The sequence below is a fragment of the Pyrus communis genome, chromosome 4, assembly GCF_963583255.1.
Source record: "Pyrus communis chromosome 4, drPyrComm1.1, whole genome shotgun sequence".
Classification (NCBI taxonomy): domain Eukaryota; kingdom Viridiplantae; phylum Streptophyta; class Magnoliopsida; order Rosales; family Rosaceae; genus Pyrus; species Pyrus communis.
The window spans coordinates 504,079-528,484 of NC_084806.1; the positions used below are offsets into that span (position 1 = coordinate 504,079).

A 24,406-nucleotide genomic window follows, 5' to 3' on the forward strand; every position below is an offset into this window, starting at 1 on the left:
AATCACGGATGTTACGCGCTCTTAAAGATTAATTGCTTTAGTCGTTTAACATTGTTATTTAGTAAGAAATTGTTTTATAAATTATGCATGTGAAAGATTATTTCTTTATCATATACGCGTGTGAAAGTTTTTTTCTTTAGTTGCTAATCATCATTTTATTCGTGCAAAATGTCTATCACATATATCTTTCATACTTTTTGCAGCATTAAACGGGATCCCCACGCATTGAAAGGAGAGACAAAACATAACCATATGAGCTTCTTCGATCAACATTTAATTTACTTGATAAAGACAAATAATTAGACGACATTCAAAGTTGATCCCTTTTATCACTAAAAAAGAAGTAATAAAAGCATGGTTTCTTCTTCTCGAGCATTACAGTTCGACGAAATGAATCAAATTCTTTGTAATCTCAACGGCCAATGAACCTGTAAAGATCATGTGAAAGAAAGCATTAACATGTTGAGTTCATCAATTGGATGCAGACATACAAAGATAAAACATGACCCAAATAAATTGATATGCATTTCTGTTACCACATATCACCAAATGGCTTTCTCTCACTAACTCGAATTGCAAACTGGAAAAGCTGAAGACCCAGAGAATGTCGAAAATGCAATTTAGGGTGGGTGGGGGTTTAATTTTTCGATTAGGTGAGGTATGGAGATGGGAAGATCATCGACATGACAACAGATTCGAAGGCATAGCCCCGGAGACGGCCAAGAAGGCGGAGAACCTCCATGGAAGCGACGACTGAAGAAGCCTTTGAGCCTGCCAAAAGCATAAAGTGGTCCAAACCCAAATCAACAATGGCAGACCTAGAAGCCCATTCTCTTGAACATGGGCTACACAGAAACCTTCAGAACCTAAAACCAAAGATACAAATTTTCCATTTAATATGATTTTTTTTTCAGCATTTTAAAACCAACTTGGGAACTTAGAACCCGGAATTTAATTTTTTCTTAATTTTATTCGATTAATTTTTTATTTTCTAACACCCAGAACCCAGAAAATTGCAGAGAGGGATGGAGATAAGCATTGTCTTTGCACTACTAACATCATGGCTAAACCCTAGTCATTTTCATAAGTGATTTTCCTAAAAACTGTTTGAAAAAAAAAAAAAAACCAAAAATTGGGGCCAAGTCTTCTCTAATTTCTATGGAGCAGGTTTATGCAGTTGATCTTTCGTATCCTTTTGAAAGTCATTAACAGAATCACTCATAGATTGGGTTTAGGATTTTAATTGACTTTTCGAAAAGAACGTGAAAGGAGTTTTTCCACAAATTTGCGTTTGGTGTGCTTCTCCCTGTAAGTGAATCTGATCCTTCCAAACAAAATTCCTTTGGTTTGGTAAAGAATCCGTAAATTTCGGTGATTGGTGATTTTAGTAGTCCATGATTTATAAGATTAAAGTCCACAAGATCTAGTCCACAGACTAATTCAAATTTGAGGTTAGTGAAAGAAAGCGTGTATTTTTTTTGTCAAAAAAAGAGAGCGTGTTTGAACTATCACTCTCTTTTATTAATATTGCTGTTCTTCTTCCTGCTAATTGGTTCTCTCTCTCTCTCTCTCTCTCTCTCTCTCTCTCTCTCTCTCTAGACTCTTGTGGGTGTGTTGAGAACTTGCCTGCGTGTTGCTGCGATATGGATGCTCAGGATTTCTGGGTGGTGATTGTTATTGGCTTTTGCTTCCAAGCTCAAATCTTGAGCTCTCAGAACTTGACATGCAATCCAAATGATGTGAAAGCATTGGAGGATTTCACGTCAAGTTTAAAAACTGTGATCCACGGGTGGGGAAGCAGTTTCTCATCTGATTGCTGTAAATGGGAAGGCATCACTTGCAACTCTTCATCCTCTCTCGGAATTGGATTGAACAATTCAATCGATACCTTTCGAGTGGTTAAGTTGGAGCTTCCAAGTAAAAGACTAGCAGGCAATCTCTCTGCATCTTTAGGCACCTTGGACCAGCTTAGAACCCTCAATCTCTCTCAAAATTACCTCATAGGCACGCTTCCAACTGCCCTTTTCCGTTTGCGAAATTTAGAACTCTTAGACTTGAGCTTTAATGATTTTTCCGGCCCCATTCCTTTTGGTATTGATTTACCTTCAATCAAGTTCCTTGACATTTCTCAAAACCTTTTGAATGGTTCCCTTCCTGGCAGCATTTGTGACAACAATTCTACTCAACTTCGGGTACTCAACGTGGCCGCTAACTACTTCTCTGGCAATCTTCCACCAGGTTTTGGCAATTGTACTTCCTTGGAGGACCTTGACCTGAGTACAAATTATCTTACAGGCACAGATGATGGTATATCCAAAGCTTTATTTCGGCTGCCAAAGCTAACCCAATTGAGCATTCAAGACAACAATCTAGCCGAGCCACTCAGCGAAGAAATCGGGAACCTCGTTAACCTTGTTCGTTTGGATATCTCAAGGAATGGGTTTTCAGGAACAATCCCGGATGTTTTCTACAGCCTTGGAAGATTACAGAATTTTGTAGCTCATTCGAATAGGTTTGGTGGTCAGATACCTCCTTCCTTGTCGAGTTCATCGACTCTTTCTTTGCTTAATTTGAGAAACAATTCATTGCAGGGCTCAATCGCTCTAAATTGTTCAGCAATGATTAGTTTGACCTCTCTTGATCTCGGTTCCAATAAGTTTGATGGGCCTATTCCCTCCAATCTTCCTTCTTGTCGACATTTGAGTGATGTCAATCTTGCCCGTAACAACTTCACTGGCGAAATACCAGAAAGCTTCAAGAATTTCCATAGCCTCTCTTACCTCTCCCTGTCAAATTCTAGCCTTTCCAATATCTCTTATGTACTTCAAATTTTACAGCAGTGTCAGAACCTGACTGCTTTGGTTCTCACCTTGAACTTCCGCGGTGAACAATTTCCTGCTGATCCAACCCTTCATTTTGAAAAGTTGAAGGTTCTTGTTATTGCAAACTGTAGGCTCACAGGTGTAATACCCCAATGGTTGAGTACTAGCAGCAGATTGCAGTTGTTGGATATATCATGGAACCAATTGGAAGGAATAATTCCAGTCTGGTTTGGCAATTTTAGCAATCTCTTCTACTTGGACATATCTAACAATTCTCTCAGCGGCGAAATCCCAAGAAGCATAACAGGGCTTCAGTGCCTCATTGCGGGTAGGATCTCAATTGAAGAACCTTCCCCTGTTTTCCCTCTTTTCATGTGGATGAATGTGAGTGGGCGAGGCTTGCACTTGCAGTACAATAAAGTTTGGAGCCTTCGGCCTACATTGGACTTTAGCAACAACAATCTCAGTGGAGCAATCTGGCCAGACTTCAGGAAGTTGAGGTTGCTTCATGTTTTGGATTTGAACAACAACAGATTATCAGGACCAATTCCGAGTAGTTTATCTAAGATGGTGAACTTGGAGATTCTGGATTTGTCACATAACGAGCTTTCGGGGATAATCCCGCCTTCGTTGGTTGACCTTAGCTTCTTGTCCAAGTTTAGTGTTGCTGACAACGAATTGTATGGGGTGATCCTGATAGGAGCATATTCATGCGACTTAAATGGCTTGTTCTCGTGCATTTACGTTATGTTTCTTTAGTTATTTTAGTACTTTAAGCTATTTTCGTGTGTTTGTAGGTCCAAAGGGCTAAAGGAGCAAAAAGATGCATTTTGGAGACTTTTGGAGCACTTTTGGGCTAAGGACGGATAGCTTATGCTTGAAGCCAAAGTGTTGGACGAAATTGAAGACCTAATTGGAGCCAAAGTGTTGGAACCTTGTTCTCTTTAGTTTTAGGACATTTAAACCTTTCCTAATCCCAATCATGCCATGCATAACACACATCCATTCTAACACATTGTCATTGCACATGCATTTCCTTCATTAGTTAACCCACATGCACTTATCACTTATCATCACCACATATCATATCACATTAATCACTTATCACTTATCATCACCACTTAACCACTTATCATATCATAACCACATATCATATCACTTATCACTTATCACTTAACATATCATCCACCTACTTCACCTACAACATCCACCTACTTCACCTACAACATCCACCTACTTCACCTACAACATCCACTTCACCTACAACATCCACCTACTTCACCTACAACATCCACCTACTTCACCTACAACATCCACCTACTTCACCTACAACATCCACCTACTTCACCTACAAATGACATAGCCATATGTTCCCTCCACTACTCCTATAAATACCCTTGCATTCATTCATTCAGAAACATCTCATTTTCATACAATTCCACACACAACACATCCATTCCATTGTACATACCACAAACACATCCAAACCCCCCCTTGTTGCCGTGAGTTCCCTTGTAATCCAAAAACCATCTTTCCATTTCCATCACTCCTCACTCCATTCCACACTTCCATTCCCCCAAACCAACTATCCTTAGAACCATATGCTACAACAACGAGGAAGAGAAGAGGACCTAAACGTTCATACAATTCAAGTTTGAGTTGTTGGAATGTTTAGGCGATTCTTTGATTTCAATGTTTCATTTTAATTCTCTTTGTTTTGTACGTATAAGGAATGGAAGAGAAGAGTGCCTAAACGTTCATACAATTCAAGTTTGAGTTGTTGGAATGTTTAGGTGTTTCTTTAATTTCAAAGTTATGAGGAAATAAACCCCCCTTTAGCTAGGGGGTGATTCGAAATAAATGTTTATACTTGCATTTTGATTTGATTACCTTTCGTTGGAATTTCATAAGTTTTGAATTCAATTTGTTTAACCGTTTGATTGATAATTTATTTATGAATGTTTATTAAGAATGCGCGCTTAATTTTCATGCATAAATATGACGCTAGAATATAAGTGAATTTCACCTAATCGTTATGAACTTATATTCACAAGTAGTGGAGGTTGCTTATAAACAATCGCGTTAAACGAATTCTTGGCACGAGTTTCATGCTCATCATAGTAACGAATGCCTCGTCAACACTTATAGTTTTCATAATGCTTAATGATCTTTGATCGTATCTTTATTGTGCTGTTCACGTAAAGGACTTTTGGAGAATGTGGTGAATTGCGTTGCGCTAACCCATCCAATTCATTAACTTAAGGAAAACTTGACGGTTAATTTAAGCGGACCTAATTAACCCGGGGCGTTGAGTTTCATAATTTATCGAAAGACCAACTGAGAATCAATCTTGTATGCAAGTGTAACATGTATGGAGATGAACCCCTTAGCTAGCATTCATCCATAAATTTCATATTTACATTCTGTCTAGTTTATTAACTTGTTTCGTTATTTCAATTTTCGTAAAAACCTCAATCCCCCTTTTGCTTTAATGTTCATTTTAGTTAGAATTCAATTTAGTTTGTGTTTTTAAAGCATTTTGAGTTTTTGGTTTGTCTTAGTGTTTTAAACTTTATTTTACGTTTTTGAGTCAGTTTCCAAGAGATTTGCAATCCCTCCTAATCCCCGGTCCAGAACGATCCCTACTTATACTTATACTACAAATCGACAAAAAGAGGGTTTAAACTGAGAATCAATCTTGTATGCAAGTGTAACATGTATGGAGATGAACCCCTTAGCTAGCATTCATCCATAAATTTCATATTTACATTCTGTCTAGTTTATTAACTTGTTTCGTTATTTCAATTTTCGTAAAAACCTCAATCCCCCTTTTGCTTTAATGTTCATTTTAGTTAGAATTCAATTTAGTTTGTGTTTTTAAAGCATTTTGAGTTTTTGGTTTGTCTTAGTGTTTTAAACTTTATTTTACGTTTTTGAGTCAGTTTCCAAGAGATTTGCAATCCCTCCTAATCCCCGGTCCAGAACGATCCCTACTTATACTTATACTACAAATCGACAAAAAGAGGGTTTAATTTGTGTGCGTATAAATCTCGCATCAAATTTTGGCGCCGTTGCCGGGGATTAGAAAATTTGCTAATCCCTTGGATTGTTTGTTTCTGTATTGTCTTTTAGATTTAGTTTTTTTTATTTGTGTTTTGTTTGTTAAGAACAAGATGGCACTTGATAATGCTTCTCTTTTGTCACAACTCATGGAAAGGTCCCAAATGCAAAGAGTTGATATATTTAATCTTCAATCAAGGAATAACGTGTTTTCCAATACTTACAATTCGGATTGGAGTGATCATTCAAACTCTATGTGGTGGGAACCTCAAAATGCTCAACAAGGAGGATATTGGCAGCCACCACAACCTCATATTCAATATGCCCAACCAAATTTATGTTCGTCAATAAATTATAATCAAAAGCTTGATGAATTAATTTGTTTGGTGCAGGGCTTACAAAATCAAGACAATGAGGCTCAACAAGAAGGATATTGGCAGCCGTATGAGGAGCTCTATTCAACGCCTATGCAGCCACCACAACCTGCCCAAAGTAATGTAGGTAATTCAAATGATAATGATACGATTTTTCAAATACTTACTACTCTGGAAAAGCAAATTGGGCAGATAGCGGAGTTCGAAGGACAATTTTGCGACCAAGGCGAACTCCCTAGTTCAACCATTGCAAATCAGAAGGGAGAATTTGAAACTGCCAAGGAAATCATGTTGAGCAGTGACAAGGAGGTTGGAACGGACCCTCAACCATCAAAATCAAATCACAAGGAAGAGGAATACACCCAACCCACGGAAAGGGTGGAAACACCTTTACCGGAGGCTCCTATTGCTCCTATGCCATCTAATACAGGTATGGTTGTTCCAAATTTCATTATTTTTAACCCTATTCCTTGCAGATTCATGACTTCCAAGGAAGAAGAAGGTGAAAAAGACATCTTGGAAGCCCTTCCAAAGGTGACAAGTAGGGAATGTCATGAATCCATCAAAGAGGACGTTCTTGAAACCACAAAATCCAAAAAAGTTAAATTTGATGACATTGGACAAGTAATAACCATCACTTGCAATCTGGCCAAGTCCAATATCCCTGAAACTTTCAAAGGAGTGGTATTTGTCATTGAGTTCTTGTCAGACAAAACAAGTAAGTATTTTTTTCCAAATTCCATTAGATTTTATACTAACTTGCTATTTTTTTTGAATCAGGCACCTACACTAGAATTCAAACCAATGCCGGTTCACTTCAAGTATCACCTTCCATTCAAGGACCAATTCCATGCCGTTTGATTTTATTTATGTTAATAAAAAATAAATAAAAAAAATAAAAAAAATAAAAAAAAAAGAGAAAAAGAAAAAAAGAAAGATACTAAACATGGAGAAAGGTGGAGCTTCACAAAGGTTGTTTGCGTGAAGTCCCACTACGAGGCGCAGAAGCGGAAGGCGCAGAAGCGGGAGGCATAGAAGCGGGAGGCATCGAAGCGGAAGGCATCGGAGCGGGAGGCATCGGAGCTAGAGCATTCCAGGCCTCAATACTTGGCCAAGCGCTGGATGACCCAGGAAAAAGGTGCCTCTGGAGATAAGACGCAAGCCTTTGACGGTCACTGTGAATTCGACCCTCAGATTCTTGCAGCTCATCAAGCTTCCTTTTCATCCCCGACGAATAGTTATTTGCAAGCACATGCAAACTTCTATTCTCGTACTTAAGCTGCTGGATCTCTTGCTTAAGTCTTTCCACCTCTGCCATCAACGATTCCACCTGACGGGAGCGGGCAAGCAGGCGTAGGCCCATGTTGGACACAGAGCTCGCACACTGAACACTAAGTGCGAGGGACTCTTGAACGGCCAACTCATCGGACCGTCCTGACAGCAGCCTACTATCTTTTGGAGTGAGGAGGTTTTTAGCTACTATTGTAGCTGTTGTGGCGTCCTGCATCACAGAGTCTTCACCTGAAAGAGGACCGTTAGAAGATAAAAAAGAAGGGCGCCATACATTACCTTGACGGGGCGCAACCGGATCGCTGCTGAGACTCAAATCTAAGCTAAGGTTCGATGAGTTTGCCATTTTTTTCAAAAGTGTTCAAAGAGAAGGGGTGGATGGAGTTAAAAATTTCACAAAGGGCCGGAGTCGAGTTTCAGGAATGGGAAATCTTCAGAGTGTGTATGTTGGCGGTGATCGATAGCTCTATAAAATGCCAAGGCGACGCGTCCATCAATTCAAAAAGCCGGAATTTCCGGCGTAATTTAGGCGACGCGTTCTCTGCTTTTCAGAAGACGCGTGCAGCTTTGTCAAAAGGAGCCGCATCTGCACTACCACGTGTCGTTCAGAAAGCGAAGGGGCGTCGTTCAGAAATCGAAGGGGCGCCTGCTCAGAAATCGAAGAGGCGCAAAGTTCGGCGACGCTTTCTCTGCTTTTCAGAAAACGCGTGCAGCTTTGTCAAAAGGAGCCGCATCTGCACTACCACGTGTCGTTCAGAAAGCGAAGGGGCGTCGTTCAGAAATCGAAGGGGCGCCTGCTCAGAAATCGAAGAGGCGAATTCAAAGATCGAAGAGGCGCCACTATTTCAAAAAGCCGAATTTGCGGGATCAAAATGTTTGTCGACAAGGGTAAAAAGTACCACCACTTGATATTATCTCTATATATGTCGACCTTCGTCTTTTATGGCAGGGCAAACCTGAAGAAAATGCCCAACTCTCCCTCACCTCTGAGGGCGCACTCCCAGCAAAGCCTTTCGAAAGACTCAATTCTTTCTTCTTCCCCAAAGATGATACCAAATGCCTGGAGTACATATGACCCAGGAGGAAACGGCGGATAGAAGCATGTGCTGATTCATTCACCGCTTCTTCAAAGCAAAGGTATCTCATATCATCAAGGTCAAAAGCAAAAGTATCTCATATCATGCTCTTTCCCTGTCTTTTTCTTTGTCCTTGTTCTTACTCGCATGGCAAAGTAAAAGAAGCAATCAGCCGGCACTTGGAGTCAATCTTCCGATCTGGAGCCAACTGCCTGGAATCTATTCCTGATTGCTTACCTAGCGTTGCTCTCGAGTAGTCATCTTCAACGGTTGATACACTTCCGGAGAAGGGACCACTTCTGCAAAGGAGAGCGAGTAAGGCAAGTGAAAATGATACATTGAAGCATGTGGAGACAAACATAGGCTGAGTTATCCTCCAACCCTTTTCAATACGAATTGGAAAGATTGAACAAAGAAACAGACCAAAAGGGTAAGCTCAGACCTTCGGGGGAGACCAAAAGAACCATCCTGCTGCCCAGTTCAAGAAGTAGCACAAAGGAAAATCAATGATGGGCGGAAACCAGTTCGAGAGTAAGCCTGTGGAATCATCAAGATCAAGCCTCAATGCAATCAACAAAGAGAAGAGGGAATTTACACTCCATAACCAGATTTGCGTCCCTAAACTCTTCTCTTTGTTAATTACATTCTGCCATGTTTAGTATGTTTAGTTGTTGTTTGTGTGTTTACTTATGTTTTGTGTGAATCTATGCTTAAAACATTGAGGACAATGTTTGATTTAAGTGTGGGGGGGGGTAACTAATGTTGTTAATGCAAATTCGTGGGATTTTATCACCCATAACTTCAAATGTTGTTCCTTGCTGTTTTAAGGTGTTTTTAAGTTGTTTTAGAGTGTTTTAGTATGTTTTGTTTTTATAACTCCGAAAAGCACATAAAAATTTGAAAAATTGTTTTGAAAAGCCTAAAAAGAGTGTTTTGAGTCGTTTTTGTGAGTTTGTGTCTTAGGGTACCTTCCAACACAATGATAAGGATTTGGTTTGTAATTGCATGACTGTTAAAAAGAGTTATAAACATAGAGAAAAGTTTGATTTACTCTTGGTTTATGCTTAGTTATGGTTATAATGTATGACTTCACATGCAATCATAAAAGAAAAATTCGTTTTTGTAACATGCTTGAAGGAAGGAACTCAAACAAACGCTACAACCCTGTGAGACTCGAGCCATTACCTTCTTTGGAGAGTTATTTTCTGTGATTCTTTGTTTTCTAAAGTTGTTGAATGATCTCATTATTCCTTGCTTGGTTGCTACTTAGAATGCAATTGTATCATGATAGAACTAAATGCTAGAACTTATATCCGTTTCATTCAAAGCATGATATTGAGTTGCATAACATATATCAAGATGAAGTTGTGTAGTTGCCACCATAGCCAAATAGCCTTACTTCCCATATTTCGTATATATTGTAAGTCTTAACACCGTTGAGCCTCGTTTAACCTATTTTCTTTGCTAACCATATCACCCCTTACCTAGCCTAGATTAGGACCATCCGTACCCTTGTTCTTAAAAGATAGTGAGCATGACTTAAATGAATTCCTTTTGAGTACATTTTGCAAGAAAATGAGTGTGGGGGAGTAAAAGTTTGTTCTTAAGTTTGTATGTTTTGAGAGTCAAAAGAAAAGAAAAAAAAAAAAAAAATTGTGAAAAACATATGAAAAAGAAAAACAGAAAAGAAGAGAAAAGAAAGAAAAAAAAAGAAAAAAAAGAGCTTGTTCCCCCTTGTTGTTCAAAAGTTGAGTTTTCATTCAAAAGTGAATTCTACGTTAATTCAAATGCTTTGCTCGCTATTTCTTTAAGAACCTTTGTTTTCCATATACCTTCTTTGTTAGCCAAATACCTTTAGCCCCGTTACACCCCTTTGACTTCTATCTTGATCGTTATGTGTTCAATAATGTGGAGTTTGAAATTGATATGAGCTTATGGAATCACTGGTTCTCATTCTAAGTAGTAGCATTCCATTCATGAGATCATATTCATGTCATTATCGTAAATCCAGAAAATGCTTTCCTTGTTATAACATATGTGAGTGTTCGTCTACATGTTTACATCAATCTTCTCACATATAACTAGTGTAGGGTGTGTAGTCAGAAAATCTGTGTGAAAAACGAGTGCATATCTTGTAAGGATTTGAGCAATTTCTCTAAGGCATGTTACTACATTCGAAATGTGTTTTAAATGCTTAATTGTGAACTAGTATGTGGTGACTATGATTAAGAATGTACTTAAGTGTAATGATGGCAAAAATCTGTGGGAATGATGATTTTTAACTTGTCATGTGCTTTGGAAATCCCTAAGACGGTTGTTGGAAGGTTTAGGTTGTGTTTTACTTGTTTTGTTTCGTTTGGTTTTGTTTTGTTTTTCTTTCTGTTTTGCTCGAGGACTAGCAAAAGATAAGTGTGGGGGTATTTGATAGGAGCATATTCATGCGACTTAAATGGCTTGTTCTCGTGCATTTACGTTATGTTTCTTTAGTTATTTTAGTACTTTAAGCTATTTTCGTGTGTTTGTAGGTCCAAAGGGCTAAAGGAGCAAAAAGATGCATTTTGGAGACTTTTGGAGCACTTTTGGGCTAAGGACGGATAGCTTATGCTTGAAGCCAAAGTGTTGGACGAAATTGAAGACCTAATTGGAGCCAAAGTGTTGGAACCTTGTTCTCTTTAGTTTTAGGACATTTAAACCTTTCCTAATCCCAATCATGCCATGCATAACACACATCCATTCTAACACATTGTCATTGCACATGCATTTCCTTCATTAGTTAACCCACATGCACTTATCACTTATCATCACCACATATCATATCACATTAATCACTTATCACTTATCATCACCACTTAACCACTTATCATATCATAACCACATATCATATCACTTATCACTTATCACTTAACATATCATCCACCTACTTCACCTACAACATCCACCTACTTCACCTACAACATCCACTTCACCTACAACATCCACCTACTTCACCTACAACATCCACCTACTTCACCTACAACATCCACCTACTTCACCTACAACATCCACCTACTTCACCTACAAATGACATAGCCATATGTTCCCTCCACTACTCCTATAAATACCCTTGCATTCATTCATTCAGAAACATCTCATTTTCATACAATTCCACACACAACACATCCATTCCATTGTACATACCACAAACACATCCAAACCCCCCCTTGTTGCCGTGAGTTCCCTTGTAATCCAAAAACCATCTTTCCATTTCCATCACTCCTCACTCCATTCCACACTTCCATTCCCCCAAACCAACTATCCTTAGAACCATATGCTACAACAACGAGGAAGAGAAGAGGACCTAAACGTTCATACAATTCAAGTTTGAGTTGTTGGAATGTTTAGGCGATTCTTTGATTTCAATGTTTCATTTTAATTCTCTTTGTTTTGTACGTATAAGGAATGGAAGAGAAGAGTGCCTAAACGTTCATACAATTCAAGTTTGAGTTGTTGGAATGTTTAGGTGTTTCTTTAATTTCAAAGTTATGAGGAAATAAACCCCCCTTTAGCTAGGGGGTGATTCGAAATAAATGTTTATACTTGCATTTTGATTTGATTACCTTTCGTTGGAATTTCATAAGTTTTGAATTCAATTTGTTTAACCGTTTGATTGATAATTTATTTATGAATGTTTATTAAGAATGCGCGCTTAATTTTCATGCATAAATATGACGCTAGAATATAAGTGAATTTCACCTAATCGTTATGAACTTATATTCACAAGTAGTGGAGGTTGCTTATAAACAATCGCGTTAAACGAATTCTTGGCACGAGTTTCATGCTCATCATAGTAACGAATGCCTCGTCAACACTTATAGTTTTCATAATGCTTAATGATCTTTGATCGTATCTTTATTGTGCTGTTCACGTAAAGGACTTTTGGAGAATGTGGTGAATTGCGTTGCGCTAACCCATCCAATTCATTAACTTAAGGAAAACTTGACGGTTAATTTAAGCGGACCTAATTAACCCGGGGCGTTGAGTTTCATAATTTATCGAAAGACCAACTGAGAATCAATCTTGTATGCAAGTGTAACATGTATGGAGATGAACCCCTTAGCTAGCATTCATCCATAAATTTCATATTTACATTCTGTCTAGTTTATTAACTTGTTTCGTTATTTCAATTTTCGTAAAAACCTCAATCCCCCTTTTGCTTTAATGTTCATTTTAGTTAGAATTCAATTTAGTTTGTGTTTTTAAAGCATTTTGAGTTTTTGGTTTGTCTTAGTGTTTTAAACTTTATTTTACGTTTTTGAGTCAGTTTCCAAGAGATTTGCAATCCCTCCTAATCCCCGGTCCAGAACGATCCCTACTTATACTTATACTACAAATCGACAAAAAGAGGGTTTAATTTGTGTGCGTATAAATCTCGCATCAGATCCCTACAGCAGGTCAATTTTTGACCTTCTCAAGTTCAAGTTTTGAAGGGAACAATCTTTGCCGCTACGATGTTGCGCCTTGTCCATCCGGACAGGATGATCCTTTGGGAACATGGTACGGCAAATCAAGCAAGGATTATACCGGAGTTATTGCAGGAGTGTGTTTCGGATTCGTATTTGGAATAGCATGTTTTATTGGAATAGATAGGTACATCTGGACTTTTTAAGGAGAGTACATCCTTCTTTTTTATTATTATTTTGCATGTTCGTGACGGAATGAATAAACAGTAGTATTACCCAAAAAAATAAGTATTTTTGTTGTAAAGTGAGGAATTTCAGCACCAGGCACCACACTCACACTTAAATGGTGAGAGGTGGGAGTTTGTGTGCAAGAAGTTATTTTAAATGATGGAGGTGGATGCTTTTGAATGTAACAAAAAAAAAAAAAAAAAAAAGAGTTAATCTTAGTTTACTATCTTGAAATTTCTTGGTTTTCAACATTTGATACATGAAATTTTTTTCATCCTAAAGTGGGACCTAAAGTCGTAATTTTGAGGCATCTTATACATCCATTAAAGTTGCTGTTAAATCAACCGTTAACTAGTGACGTGACGTCCACATGGACAATGACTGGGCGTCACGTGTCAATATGGGCCCACATGAATATTAAAAAACTATAAAAAAATAAAAATTATTTAAAAAAATAACTTGGGTTATTTCCTACCTCCCCCGACCCTCCTTCTCTTCTCCCTCTCTTCTCTCCTCTACACCCTCACTCCCTCACTCCTTTGATCCCTCCCTCCACCTCCACGTTGGAATTTCAGGGTCATCCAGGAGAAAGATCGTCAGAACCCGTGGACGACACTAATGTCAAAGGTTTAAAGTAGCAGGAACTGGAAAAGCAGCCATGGCTGCAGATTTGCGTTTCTAGCGGCGCACGACATCCTCGTGGTTGCCCAACAGCTCATCAATTTCTCTGGCGATCAAGCCCAGCAACCCTTCCGCCTTCCAAGCCTTCAAAGTGATAATTTGGGTGTCGGGTTGGGGTTTTTTCTTTTAGGTTTTTAAATTTTAAATTTTAAGTTGGATTGATCTGAGGAGAGAGAAAGGAGGGGGAGGTGAAGAGGGTGGAGGATAAGGAGAATGTGGGTCGGGGAGGTGGAGGGAGGGATCAGGGGAGCGAGGGATTGACAATGCGGAGGAGAGAAGGGAGGGAGGGTCGGGGAAGGTAGGAGATGACCCAAGGTTTATTTATTATTATTTATTATTATTATTATTATTTATATATAAATAAATTTTATTATTTTATAATTTTTTTAATATTCATGTGGGCCCATATTGACACATGGCGCCCAGTCATTGTCCACGTGGACGCCACGTCACCAGTTAACAACTAATTTAACAGCAACCTTAACGGATGTATGAAAATATGCCAAAATTATGACTTCAAGTACCATTCTGGGATAAAAAAAAAACTTCATGTATCAAATGTTAAAAACTAAGAAACTTCAAAGTAGTAAACTGAGATTAACCAAAAAAAAAAACAATAAAACAATACTGTAAGGGATACGGATTGGCAAAATACTTGTCTGGGAGCATGTCCTAAGGAGCTCCTCAATTTCCCCTCGTTTACATATGCTTCTCTTTGGCAGTACACCGGTGCCATAAGTTCTCCAAATTCTAGCTTATGAGGACCAACTGACCAATACGTATACACACAAAAGAAATAAACATCTAAAAGCTCGGGCCCCTGAATTCAGCCTCCCACCCACCCAAAATTTTAGTGTCTAGGGCCGTATACAAAATGAATGTGGTCTCTCAGTGGTTTCAAGTAATGACTGACATGTATTATTGTCATAAATTTAATATGTGTAAAGCAATGATCGAGGCATAGAGAAACCACACCCATTTTAAGTGCAGAAGATTGAGTCTAGTGGTTATTAAAGCATGTAGTGTAAGCCACTAATTCTTAAAAGTTAAAAACCTAATCATTCTTTTCTATAAATGCGATTAATTTAGCCACTAATTCTTAAAAGTTAAAAACTTAATCATTATTTCTATCTTTTTTAATAAACGATATTATCTACACTAAAGGGGAAGGCATGTGTTTAGACTCACAATAGATTAGCAATAATGTGGTTCAACTTCGTTTTTGACGAGAATCAAACCTAAGATCTCTCACTTATAAGTGAATAGACTACTAGACCACTAACTACTAAGTGACTAATCCTTATTTCTATAAATACAATTAAATAACAGATCATCTAGGAAAACTAAATTTTAAACCAAATCTTAAGACTTAATGAAACATAAGATTAATTTTCTCCTTTATTATTTCTATAGTACGTAATTATGTGGATGATGAGTGACAGACGACATGGATCACATTTTCTACATATAAGCATCGTTTGGTACATTGATTGGCAATCTTGACTCAAAACCGCACTGTTGAGGCCATATTTGATGGAGTGGCTAATGGTCCAAAAGCTAAACAATGGTTTGATTTATCAAAAAATTCATCTTCAACTGAAGATTGGGCCATGACATTATTTGGCCAAAGAGATATCATACTGGCCAAATGTAGCCAGCCTCTTAGCCTATTTTTTGAGAGCCAATTCCTCAGTTGCAATAATTGATTTAAATTCAACAGCTAGATTTGAAACCATCCAAAAGTTGTTTAATTAAATTAACTAATAAAATTTAAAATACAAACTTAAAACTAATAAATTATTGAGGCGATTATGTTTAGCATCTTCGGTTAGAGATGATATATGAATATGGTCTAATACTATTGTTGACCCTAAAAATTACAAAGCCTACATGGCGTGCAGGCTGAATAATTAATAAGCTAACTACGTCCTTCGGTTGAATGCGGGGCGTGCCAACTCGTCGGCCAAGCTCAGCCGAGGAGTAAAATCTGTTGATGTTGCGTTGAGCGCGTTGCTGACTTCTTTATCTTGCGACTGCAGCCGAGGAAGGAACAAATCTCGGCCTTTGGATTCTCGAGCCTAAAGACAAAGCTGCTAATTCTGTGAAGTTCACAAATCGTCGGCGCCCGATTCGGTCACAGTGATTATATTCGTAAGAGTGTAAGCACGTCGAATCGACACCAGACTGTACGGACACAAGTATTCAAAGGTGATGTATGTCTTGATGGTGAATGTGGTTCAGCCGTCGGAATGCCGAACTCTGAAACTCACTTGTGAGTATCCAATCGTAAAATCATTCGGCGTCCAGTACGCCGAATGCCGTAACTCGTAACACTTTACTTCACCGAGAAGGCTAATAAGATGACCTCTGCCAATAAGGATTCGAAAACCTTTCTCGACCGAGACTTAGATAGGTAACCAATCAGCCTCGACGCAGTGCTGTTTATCCAAACTGAAGGTGCTCCTCGGTCGGCTGATTCTATGGCAACAGTGTTGTTTATCCAAACTGAAGGTGTTCGTCGGTTGCCTTCACAGTGCTGTTTATCCAAACTGAAGATGTGTTGGCGAGAAAAAGAAAATAAAAAATCTCAAGATGTTTGAGAGGTTTTGCGCAGGGTAGTTGTGGGTTGAATTGGAGGTCTCGAATTGTTGCATGATGTCTAACTCCTTCTTGAGATCAAATTAAACTCATATCTGGATTGGAAGTTCTTGTTTCGTTCCAACTTTGCTTCGAACAACCCTATTCCCATTAGGACTTTGAACTCACCCCTTTTTGGAGCTTTATTCATTGTTGGTCGAGAATCTTAATTGCACTAGGACTTCCTCGACCCCTTTACTTATCTGAATTACTCTTTCTTGTAATAGGACTCGACCATCCTTGTTGAATGGCCTAAAATCACCAGACAGCCTATAGTATTTTTGACACGACTTTGGGCCGAGCACAAACCAACACTCGGCCCACCAATATTATTTTGGGCCCAAACAACTATTCGTTTAGAAAATAATATTTTGCAAAGCTATAATTATGAACGAGGCTATATTTAGCATTTTTGATTGAAGATGCCCTGACAATCCTTACTTGAACCTTGATCGAGTAGGGGTTTTTGGTAAGTGAAAGGATTCATTAGGAATGCCGTTAGTTTAGATTCCCGTGACTAGTATGGAAAGAAAGCAATTAGTATTTGGAAGGTAGCTCCATTGACACGGCAAGAGTCCAGGTGGCAGTATAAGACCAGGCCAAATTTTGTTTGATTACCTTAACAGTAACAGAGGTGCAGTAATCCTTGGATTTGACTTTTGGCTTTGACTTTTTTTCAAAACATAGATATGGTGTCAAGTAGTAAGTAAAAAGGTGACATAGATAAATTAGGGCAAAGTCTTGTCTAATTTTGTATGTAGTAAGTTTTGTACACGTCGAGGGACAATGACTATATAGTTGATTTTTAGCGTTCGTTTGAAAGTAATTATAAAAAGACCAGCCAAGTCTTCCTTGATTTTCGTTCCAACTTTGCTTCGAACAACCCTACTCCCATTAGGACTTTGAACTCACCCATTTTTGGAGCTTTATTCATTGTTGGTCGAGAATCTTAATTGCACTAGGACTTCCTCGACCCCTTTACTTATTTGAACTACTTCTTCTTGTAATAGGACTCGACCATCCTTGCTGAATGGCCTGGAATCACCAGACAACCCATAGTATTTTTGACAATGCTTTGGGCCGAGCACAAACTAACACTCGGCCCAACAATATTATTTTCGGTCCAAACAACTATTCATTTAGAAAATAATATTTTACAGAGCTATAATTATGAACGAGGCTATATTTAGCATTTTTGATTGAAGATGCCCTTACAATCCTTACTTGAACCTTGATCGAGTAGGGGTTTTTGGTAAGTGAAAGGATTCATTAGGAATGCCGTTAGTTTAGATTCCCGTGACTAGTATGGAAAGAAAGCAATTAGTATTTGGAAGGTAGCTCCATTGACACGGCAAGAGTCCAGGTGGCAGTATAAGACCAGGCCAAATTTTGTTTGATTACCTTAACAGTAACAGAGGTGCAGTAATCCTTGGATTTGACTTTTGGCTTTGACTTTTTTCAAAACATAGATATGGTGTCAAGTAGTAAGTAAAAAGGTGACATAGATAAATTAGGGTAAAGTCTTGTCTAATTTTGTATGTAGTAAGTTTTGTACACGTCGAGGGACAATGACTATATAGTTGATTTTTAGCGTTCGTTTGAAAGTAATTATAAAAAGACCAGCCAAGTCTTCCTTGATTTTTGTTGAGCAAGGTTTGTTGTACACGACAAATAGATAGACAATAACTATAAATGTTGATCTTTAGTTGATGAAGAACCAATAATTTCAATGATTTGTGACTTTCGTAGTCCATGATTTATATAGGATTAAAGTCCCCAAATAATGAACTGTAGTCCACAAACGAATCCCAAGTTTGAAGTTAAAGAAAGAAAGCGTGTTTGACTTCAATGTCAAGTAATTTCATTCGATCTTTCCCTATCACCCTCTTTTATTAATATTGCTGTTCTCCTTCCAGCTAATTGGTTTTGTCTCTCTCACTCTCTCCCACTCTCTCTATACTCTCGTGGGTGTGTTGAGAACTTGACTGTGTGTTGCTGTGATATGGGTGTTCAGGATTTCTTGGTGGTGACTGTTATTGGCTTTTGCTTCCAAGCTCAAATCTTGAGCTCTCTGAACTTGACATGCAATCCAAATGATATGAAAGCATTGGAGGATTTCACGTCAAGTTTAAAAACTGTGGTCGACGGGTGGGGAAGCAGTTTCTCATCTGATTGCTGTAAATGGGAAGGCATCACTTGCAACTCTTCATCCTCTCTGGGAATTGGATTGAACAATTCAATCGATACCTTTCGAGTGGTCAAGTTGGAGCTTCCAAGTAAAAGACTAGCAGGCAACCTCTTTGCATCTTTAGGCACTTTGGACCAGCTCAGAACCCTCAATCTCTCTCACAATTTACTCATGCACTCGCTTCCGACTTCGCTCTTCCATTTGTCGAATTTAGAGCTCTTAGACTTGAGTTCTAATGACTTTTCCGGCCCCATTCCAGTCGATATCGAGTTACCTTCAATCCAGTTCCTTGATATTTCTCAAAACCTTTTGAATGGTTCCCTTCCTGGCAGCATCTGTGACAAAAATTCTACTCAACTTCGGGTACTCAACATGGCCCCTAACTACTTCTCTAGCAATCTTCCACAAGGTTTTGGCAATTGTACTTCCTTGGAGGACCTCGACCTGAGCACAAATTATCTTACAGGCACAAGTGATGGTATATCCAAAGGTATATTTCGTCTACGAAAGCTAACTCGGTTGAACATTCAAGATAACATGCTGTCAGGGGCGCTCAGTGAAGAAATCGGTAACCTCATTAACCTTGTTCGTTTGGATATCTCAACTAATGGGTTTTCAGGAACAATTCCAGATGTTTTCCACAGCCTTGGAAGATTACAGAATTTTATAGCTCATTCAAATCGTTTTGGTGGTCAGATTCCCCCTTCCTTGTCGAGTTCATCGACTATTTCTTTGCTTAATTTAAGAAACAATTCATTGGAGGGCTCAATCGCTCTTAATTGTTCAGCAATGATTAGCTTGACCTCTCTTAATCTCGGTTCCAATCTATTTGATGGGCCTATTCCCTCCAATCTTCCCTCTTGTCGACATTTGAGTGATGTCAATCTCGCCCGCAACAACTTCCCTAGCGAAATACCAAAAAGCTTCGAGAATTTCCATAGCCTCTCTTACCTTTCGTTGTCAAATTCCAGCATATCCAATGTCTCTTCTGCCCTTCAAATTTTACAGCGGTGTCGGAACCTGACTACTTTGGTTCTCACTTTGAACTTTCCTGGCGAACAATTTCCCGCTGATCCAATCCTTCATTTTGAAAAGTTGAAGGTTTTGATCATTGCATATTGTAGGCTCACAGGTTCAATCCCCCAATGGTTGCGTACTAGCAGCAGATTGCAGTTGTTGGATATATCGTGGAACCAATTGGAAGGAGCAATTCCAATCTGGTTTGGCAATTTTAGCAATCTCTTCTACTTGGACATATCTAACAATTCTCTCAATGGGGAAATCCCAAGAAGCTTAACTGGACTACCGAGCCTCATTAATTGGAGGTGCCCAACTGAAGAACCTTCCCCTGATTTCCCTCTTTTTGCGTTGAGGGTGAGTGGACGAGAATTGCAGTACAAACGAGTTTGGAGCTTTCGGCCTACATTGGACTTCAGCAACAACAATCTCAGTGAAGCAATCTGGCCAGATTTCAGGAAGCTGAGGTCGCTTCATGTTTTGGATTTGAAGTACAACAGATTATCGGGACCAATTCCGAGTAGTTTATCTGAGATGGTGAGCTTGGAGACTCTGGATTTGTCTCATAACGAGCTTTCAGGGATAATCCCCCCTTCGTTGGTTAAGCTTAGCTTCTTGTCCAAGTTTAGTGTTGCTGACAATGAATTGTATGGGGTGATCCCTACAGGAGGTCAATTTTTGACCTTCTCAAGTTCAAGCTTTGAAGGGAACAGTCTTTGCGGCCACGATGCTTCCCCTTGTCCTTCAGGAGAGGATGGTCCTCTGGGAAAATGGTACGACAAATCAAACAAGGATTATACCGGAGTCATTGCCGGAGTGTGTGTCGGATTCGTATTTGGAATAGCATGTTTCATTGGGATAGATAGGTATATCTGGAATTTTTAAGGAAAGTACATCCTTATTTTTTTTTCTTTTTTCTTTTTATTTATATTTTGTATGCTCGTAACGTAATGTATAAATAGTAGTATTACCCAAAAAAAGTGTTTGGGTTGTGAAGTGAGAGAAATCACAGCCCAAGGTTACCTGTATGTAACAACACTCACACATAAATGATGAGAGGTGCCTTATACAGGCATTTATATGCAAGAACTTATCTCAAGTAATGGGGGTGGTTGCCTTTGAATGTAACAAAAATAAAAGTATATATTGTAAGTGATACGGTTTGAAAAATACTTGGCTAGGAGCATGTACTGAGGAGCTCCTCAATCCCCACCTCCTGCATTCAGCGCCGACCCACCCCAAACTTTGTGTCTTAGGTCGTATACCTTTGGGCCGACATCAGACTACCTCTACTGATCCTAATAGCGGTCCTCACTTTGCTTTCTAAGTTAGGATTTTTCTCCAGTCGACATGCCTATTTACACATTCATATACACGTGAGTAAAATGGACGAACAAGATGAATCCTTTAATTTACCTTACAACCGGGTGAAAGAAACCCGAATTGCAAACTCGAAAAGCTGAAGACCCGATTAACGTCACTCCCTTGCTCTCTCTGTTTCCTCTCTCTGGCGTCCGTCTCCTCCACTCCACTTATGCAATTTTTCTTTTTCGAGAAGTAATATTTTCATTGTTTATTTTCCCTCCAGCCTTGTCGTATTTCCTTCTTTTTAATCGAACAATGGGTTTGCCGTGGCTGTGTGGAACACTACGAGAATTTCAGGAAATGCAATTTAGGGTGGCGGTTTATTTTGACCTGGTTGTAGCTTCTGGTTGTGTTATAAGGAAAGGAATCATTTCCAAATTCCTTTCATCAAATCCATTAATCCGAATTATTGAAATTTGATTCAACGACTAAAATTATTATAATTTTTAAAATGACTCCTATTTTTAACCGTTAGATCAAATTTCAAAAGTTCGAATTGGTGGATTTGATGAAAGGGATCCGAAGCCGTGTTATAAATCTAGCCGTCCAGATTAATTAATGGCTCAGAAAAAAAATGTGCAAATAAGATGTGTATTTACCTATATACGAGCACTACTAGGCTAAGAGGCCTTGGGCTAATAACAACTTAGTGCTTACACGCTGAGGCCCATTTAATACTTGATCAGGGCAAAAAACCCCAGCCGAAGCCAGTGCTCGAGAAAGTTTGTTAGGGATGTCCCGTTCTAATGGGGTCGCATCCGCAATCTGTAGCGAGTAGTCAGTGGTTGATTACATCGTTAGTCTTGATTCCTAATTAATAGGATGCAAATTTATTCATTTAATACTACAGTTTAACGATATTTCTTTTGACTTATACATGAGATATTTTATGATCAAATCTCGTAGATAGTAAGTTCGATAACAATTTATTTTCTCACCCTCAGTGTAAGTATATTTTTGCATATAAATGTATGAGATTCTAATTGATTATATCTTTCGTGTTGGAAAATCAAATAAGACATTGGGAGGATGTATTTAATTGAGAATTTGAGAGATTTTAATGGACTTATAAATCCATGAATTTTTTTAGATTTTAATTGATTTGTAGAGATTCTATGTAAAATTTTAATTCAATTCCCTCAAAATCTTATACGAAGATATGAGATTTGTAGATACTTAAAATATACAACAAAATATCTTCAATTCTCTCTAATTTCACAACTTTTTCAAATTCTTTAAAATAAATTCACAATTGAATACAATTGGAACATTATAAACTTCTTTAAAATCCTAATTAAATACACCGGATTTCTAAGGATGTTAATAGTCTATCTTAAAATCATAATTGAACATACTTTGAATTTCAGAAAATCACTTAAAATCCAGATTGAATACCCATAAACTCATTAAAAAAATTAAAATCCCTTAAAATCCTAATTGAATACACCCTTTACTTTTGGCACAAGAAAAGTAAGCATATGATTTGCAGGGTCTGTTACTTGAGTACTAGTTATGACGAAAATCCATAGAGTAAATATACCATGCTTGACATTGAAGCATGTAGTGTAAACCACTAATTCCTAAAAGTAAAATATTAAGTCATTATTTCTCTAAATGCGATTAACATTGATCATTCGATCAATCTTAAACTCAGATTTCACGAAACATAAGATTAATTTTCTCTTTTATTATTTCCCTAGTTCATATGTAGATGATGAGTGACGCAGGGCTTGGCTCACATCTTCTGCATATAGGTCTTGTCTGATACGTCAAACTGGACTGACTAATCTTTGCATCAGATGATACACTCTAACCGCCTCAAATGTAAGAGAATCCAATGAATTAGGAATTTAGGATATTTCTGGTGGGCGGCTGGTTGTACGTATTAAATTAGTGGTAGCTCAAACATGAGGATTGAGGACTGAGGAGGAGGAATGGAGGATCATACAGATAAAGGTGCATGAAACTTTTCATATTAATATACAATATCCAGTACAGATAGTTGGGATAGTCTTGACTACTTGTACTTTGGAGGTGGATGTCGCTATTAGGGTCCGTCAAACTTTTCTTAATTGTTAATGGAGGAAGTTTAATTCAAGACAAACACGTACACTTTACTTACCAAAAAAAAATCGTGCACAAGTGGGGATGGATGAATATACACAAATTGTGCGTATGGATGACTTCTTTTTATTTTTTTTTTTATTTTTTTTTTAAGATACAAGCTGTGTTATACACTAAATTTATCTAAATAATGAAAAAATAATTTTGAACGTGGGTACATAAAAAGAGGTGTATCGTTCTAGCTAACTTGATTGAGCTAAAGCTGCGAGAATATGGACGCCTATCAATCTGTCATTTTGCCTATTTTTGAGCAATTTTTCCTATTTTTGAGCAATTTTTTTAACTGAAGTGACCCCAAGTTCTCGGATAGTACATTTTGATGAAGTATTTGATTATGGTTGAAGATTTTGAAGACAGTTAGAAGTTTCATCTTAAAATCAATTGATCATATAGAGAGTAATCCAATCTTTTCTAAGCCCTTGTATGGTTTATCTCTCATTGATGTAGGACTGTCCTCACATTCTCATACGTCCCTCACGTGTAACGAATTTTCAAACTTAACATGTAAACAATACAAATGGGGTGACGTGAAGTATGTGTGGCCATTTAGGTTTCATACGTAGGCTAACCTGCTTTGATATTATCAAAAAAGTTGAGATTTCACCATAAAATCAATTGGCAATACGAAGAATAACCCAATCTCTATAATCCCTTGCATAATTTAGTTCCTCACTGACATAGGACTTTGTTCGCACATTCCCATACGTTTCTTAATATCTCTATGTAAAGGCTGTGTTTGCATGTTTGGTTAAAAGTTTGCCCTAGTACGTACGTACTCTACATACATGCATGCATGTATGCTCTCTCTGCCCGTATATATAGTTTTCGCATCAGTTGATTTATTTTTCTTACTTTTTGTGTGTGGATTGAAAGGTTAAGCTTTAGGTGACCAATAGAAGAAAGGTTAACCCTTTACGACAAAGATCATAAATGAAACACACGTGAACAGTTGTGGACATTAGACATATATCATACATGTGACATCTTCATCCTTCACAAGATCGATCATGTATCCCCCGATGGATAAATAGGTTTTGAATTTTCTTTTTTTAAAGAGATAATTTCCTTGTATTTTACGTGATTACTTATTTGGTTATTTATAATT

General features: G+C 38.1%; 2 protein-coding genes across 2 annotated transcripts; both read left to right on the top strand.

Annotated features, from left to right (window-relative positions):
- Positions 1–1,643: 1,643 nt before the first annotated feature.
- On the top strand, positions 1,644–13,267 carry LOC137730624 (phytosulfokine receptor 1-like). The gene is made up of 2 exons (XM_068469603.1): positions 1,644–3,509; positions 13,040–13,267. Exons 1-2 carry the CDS (start codon positions 1,644–1,646, stop codon positions 13,265–13,267), a joined length of 2,094 nt encoding a protein of 697 aa, XP_068325704.1.
- Positions 13,268–18,571: 5,304 nt separating this feature from the next.
- On the top strand, positions 18,572–20,911 carry LOC137732975 (phytosulfokine receptor 1-like). The gene has a single exon (XM_068472204.1). The coding sequence runs from the start codon at positions 18,610–18,612 to the stop codon at positions 20,695–20,697; it is 2,088 nt and encodes a 695-aa protein (XP_068328305.1). The 5' UTR covers positions 18,572–18,609; the 3' UTR covers positions 20,698–20,911.
- Positions 20,912–24,406: the final 3,495 nt, after the last annotated feature.

Coding starts and splice junctions, on each gene's coding strand:
- LOC137732975 (XM_068472204.1), top strand. CDS start 18,610: ATGGGTGTTCAGGATTTCTTGGTGGTGACTGTTATTGGCTTTTGCTTC.
- LOC137730624 (XM_068469603.1), top strand. CDS start 1,644: ATGGATGCTCAGGATTTCTGGGTGGTGATTGTTATTGGCTTTTGCTTC. Junction 3,510..13,039: donor CTGACAACGAATTGTATGGG/GTGATCCTGATA, acceptor ATCTCGCATCAG/ATCCCTACAGCAGGTCAATT.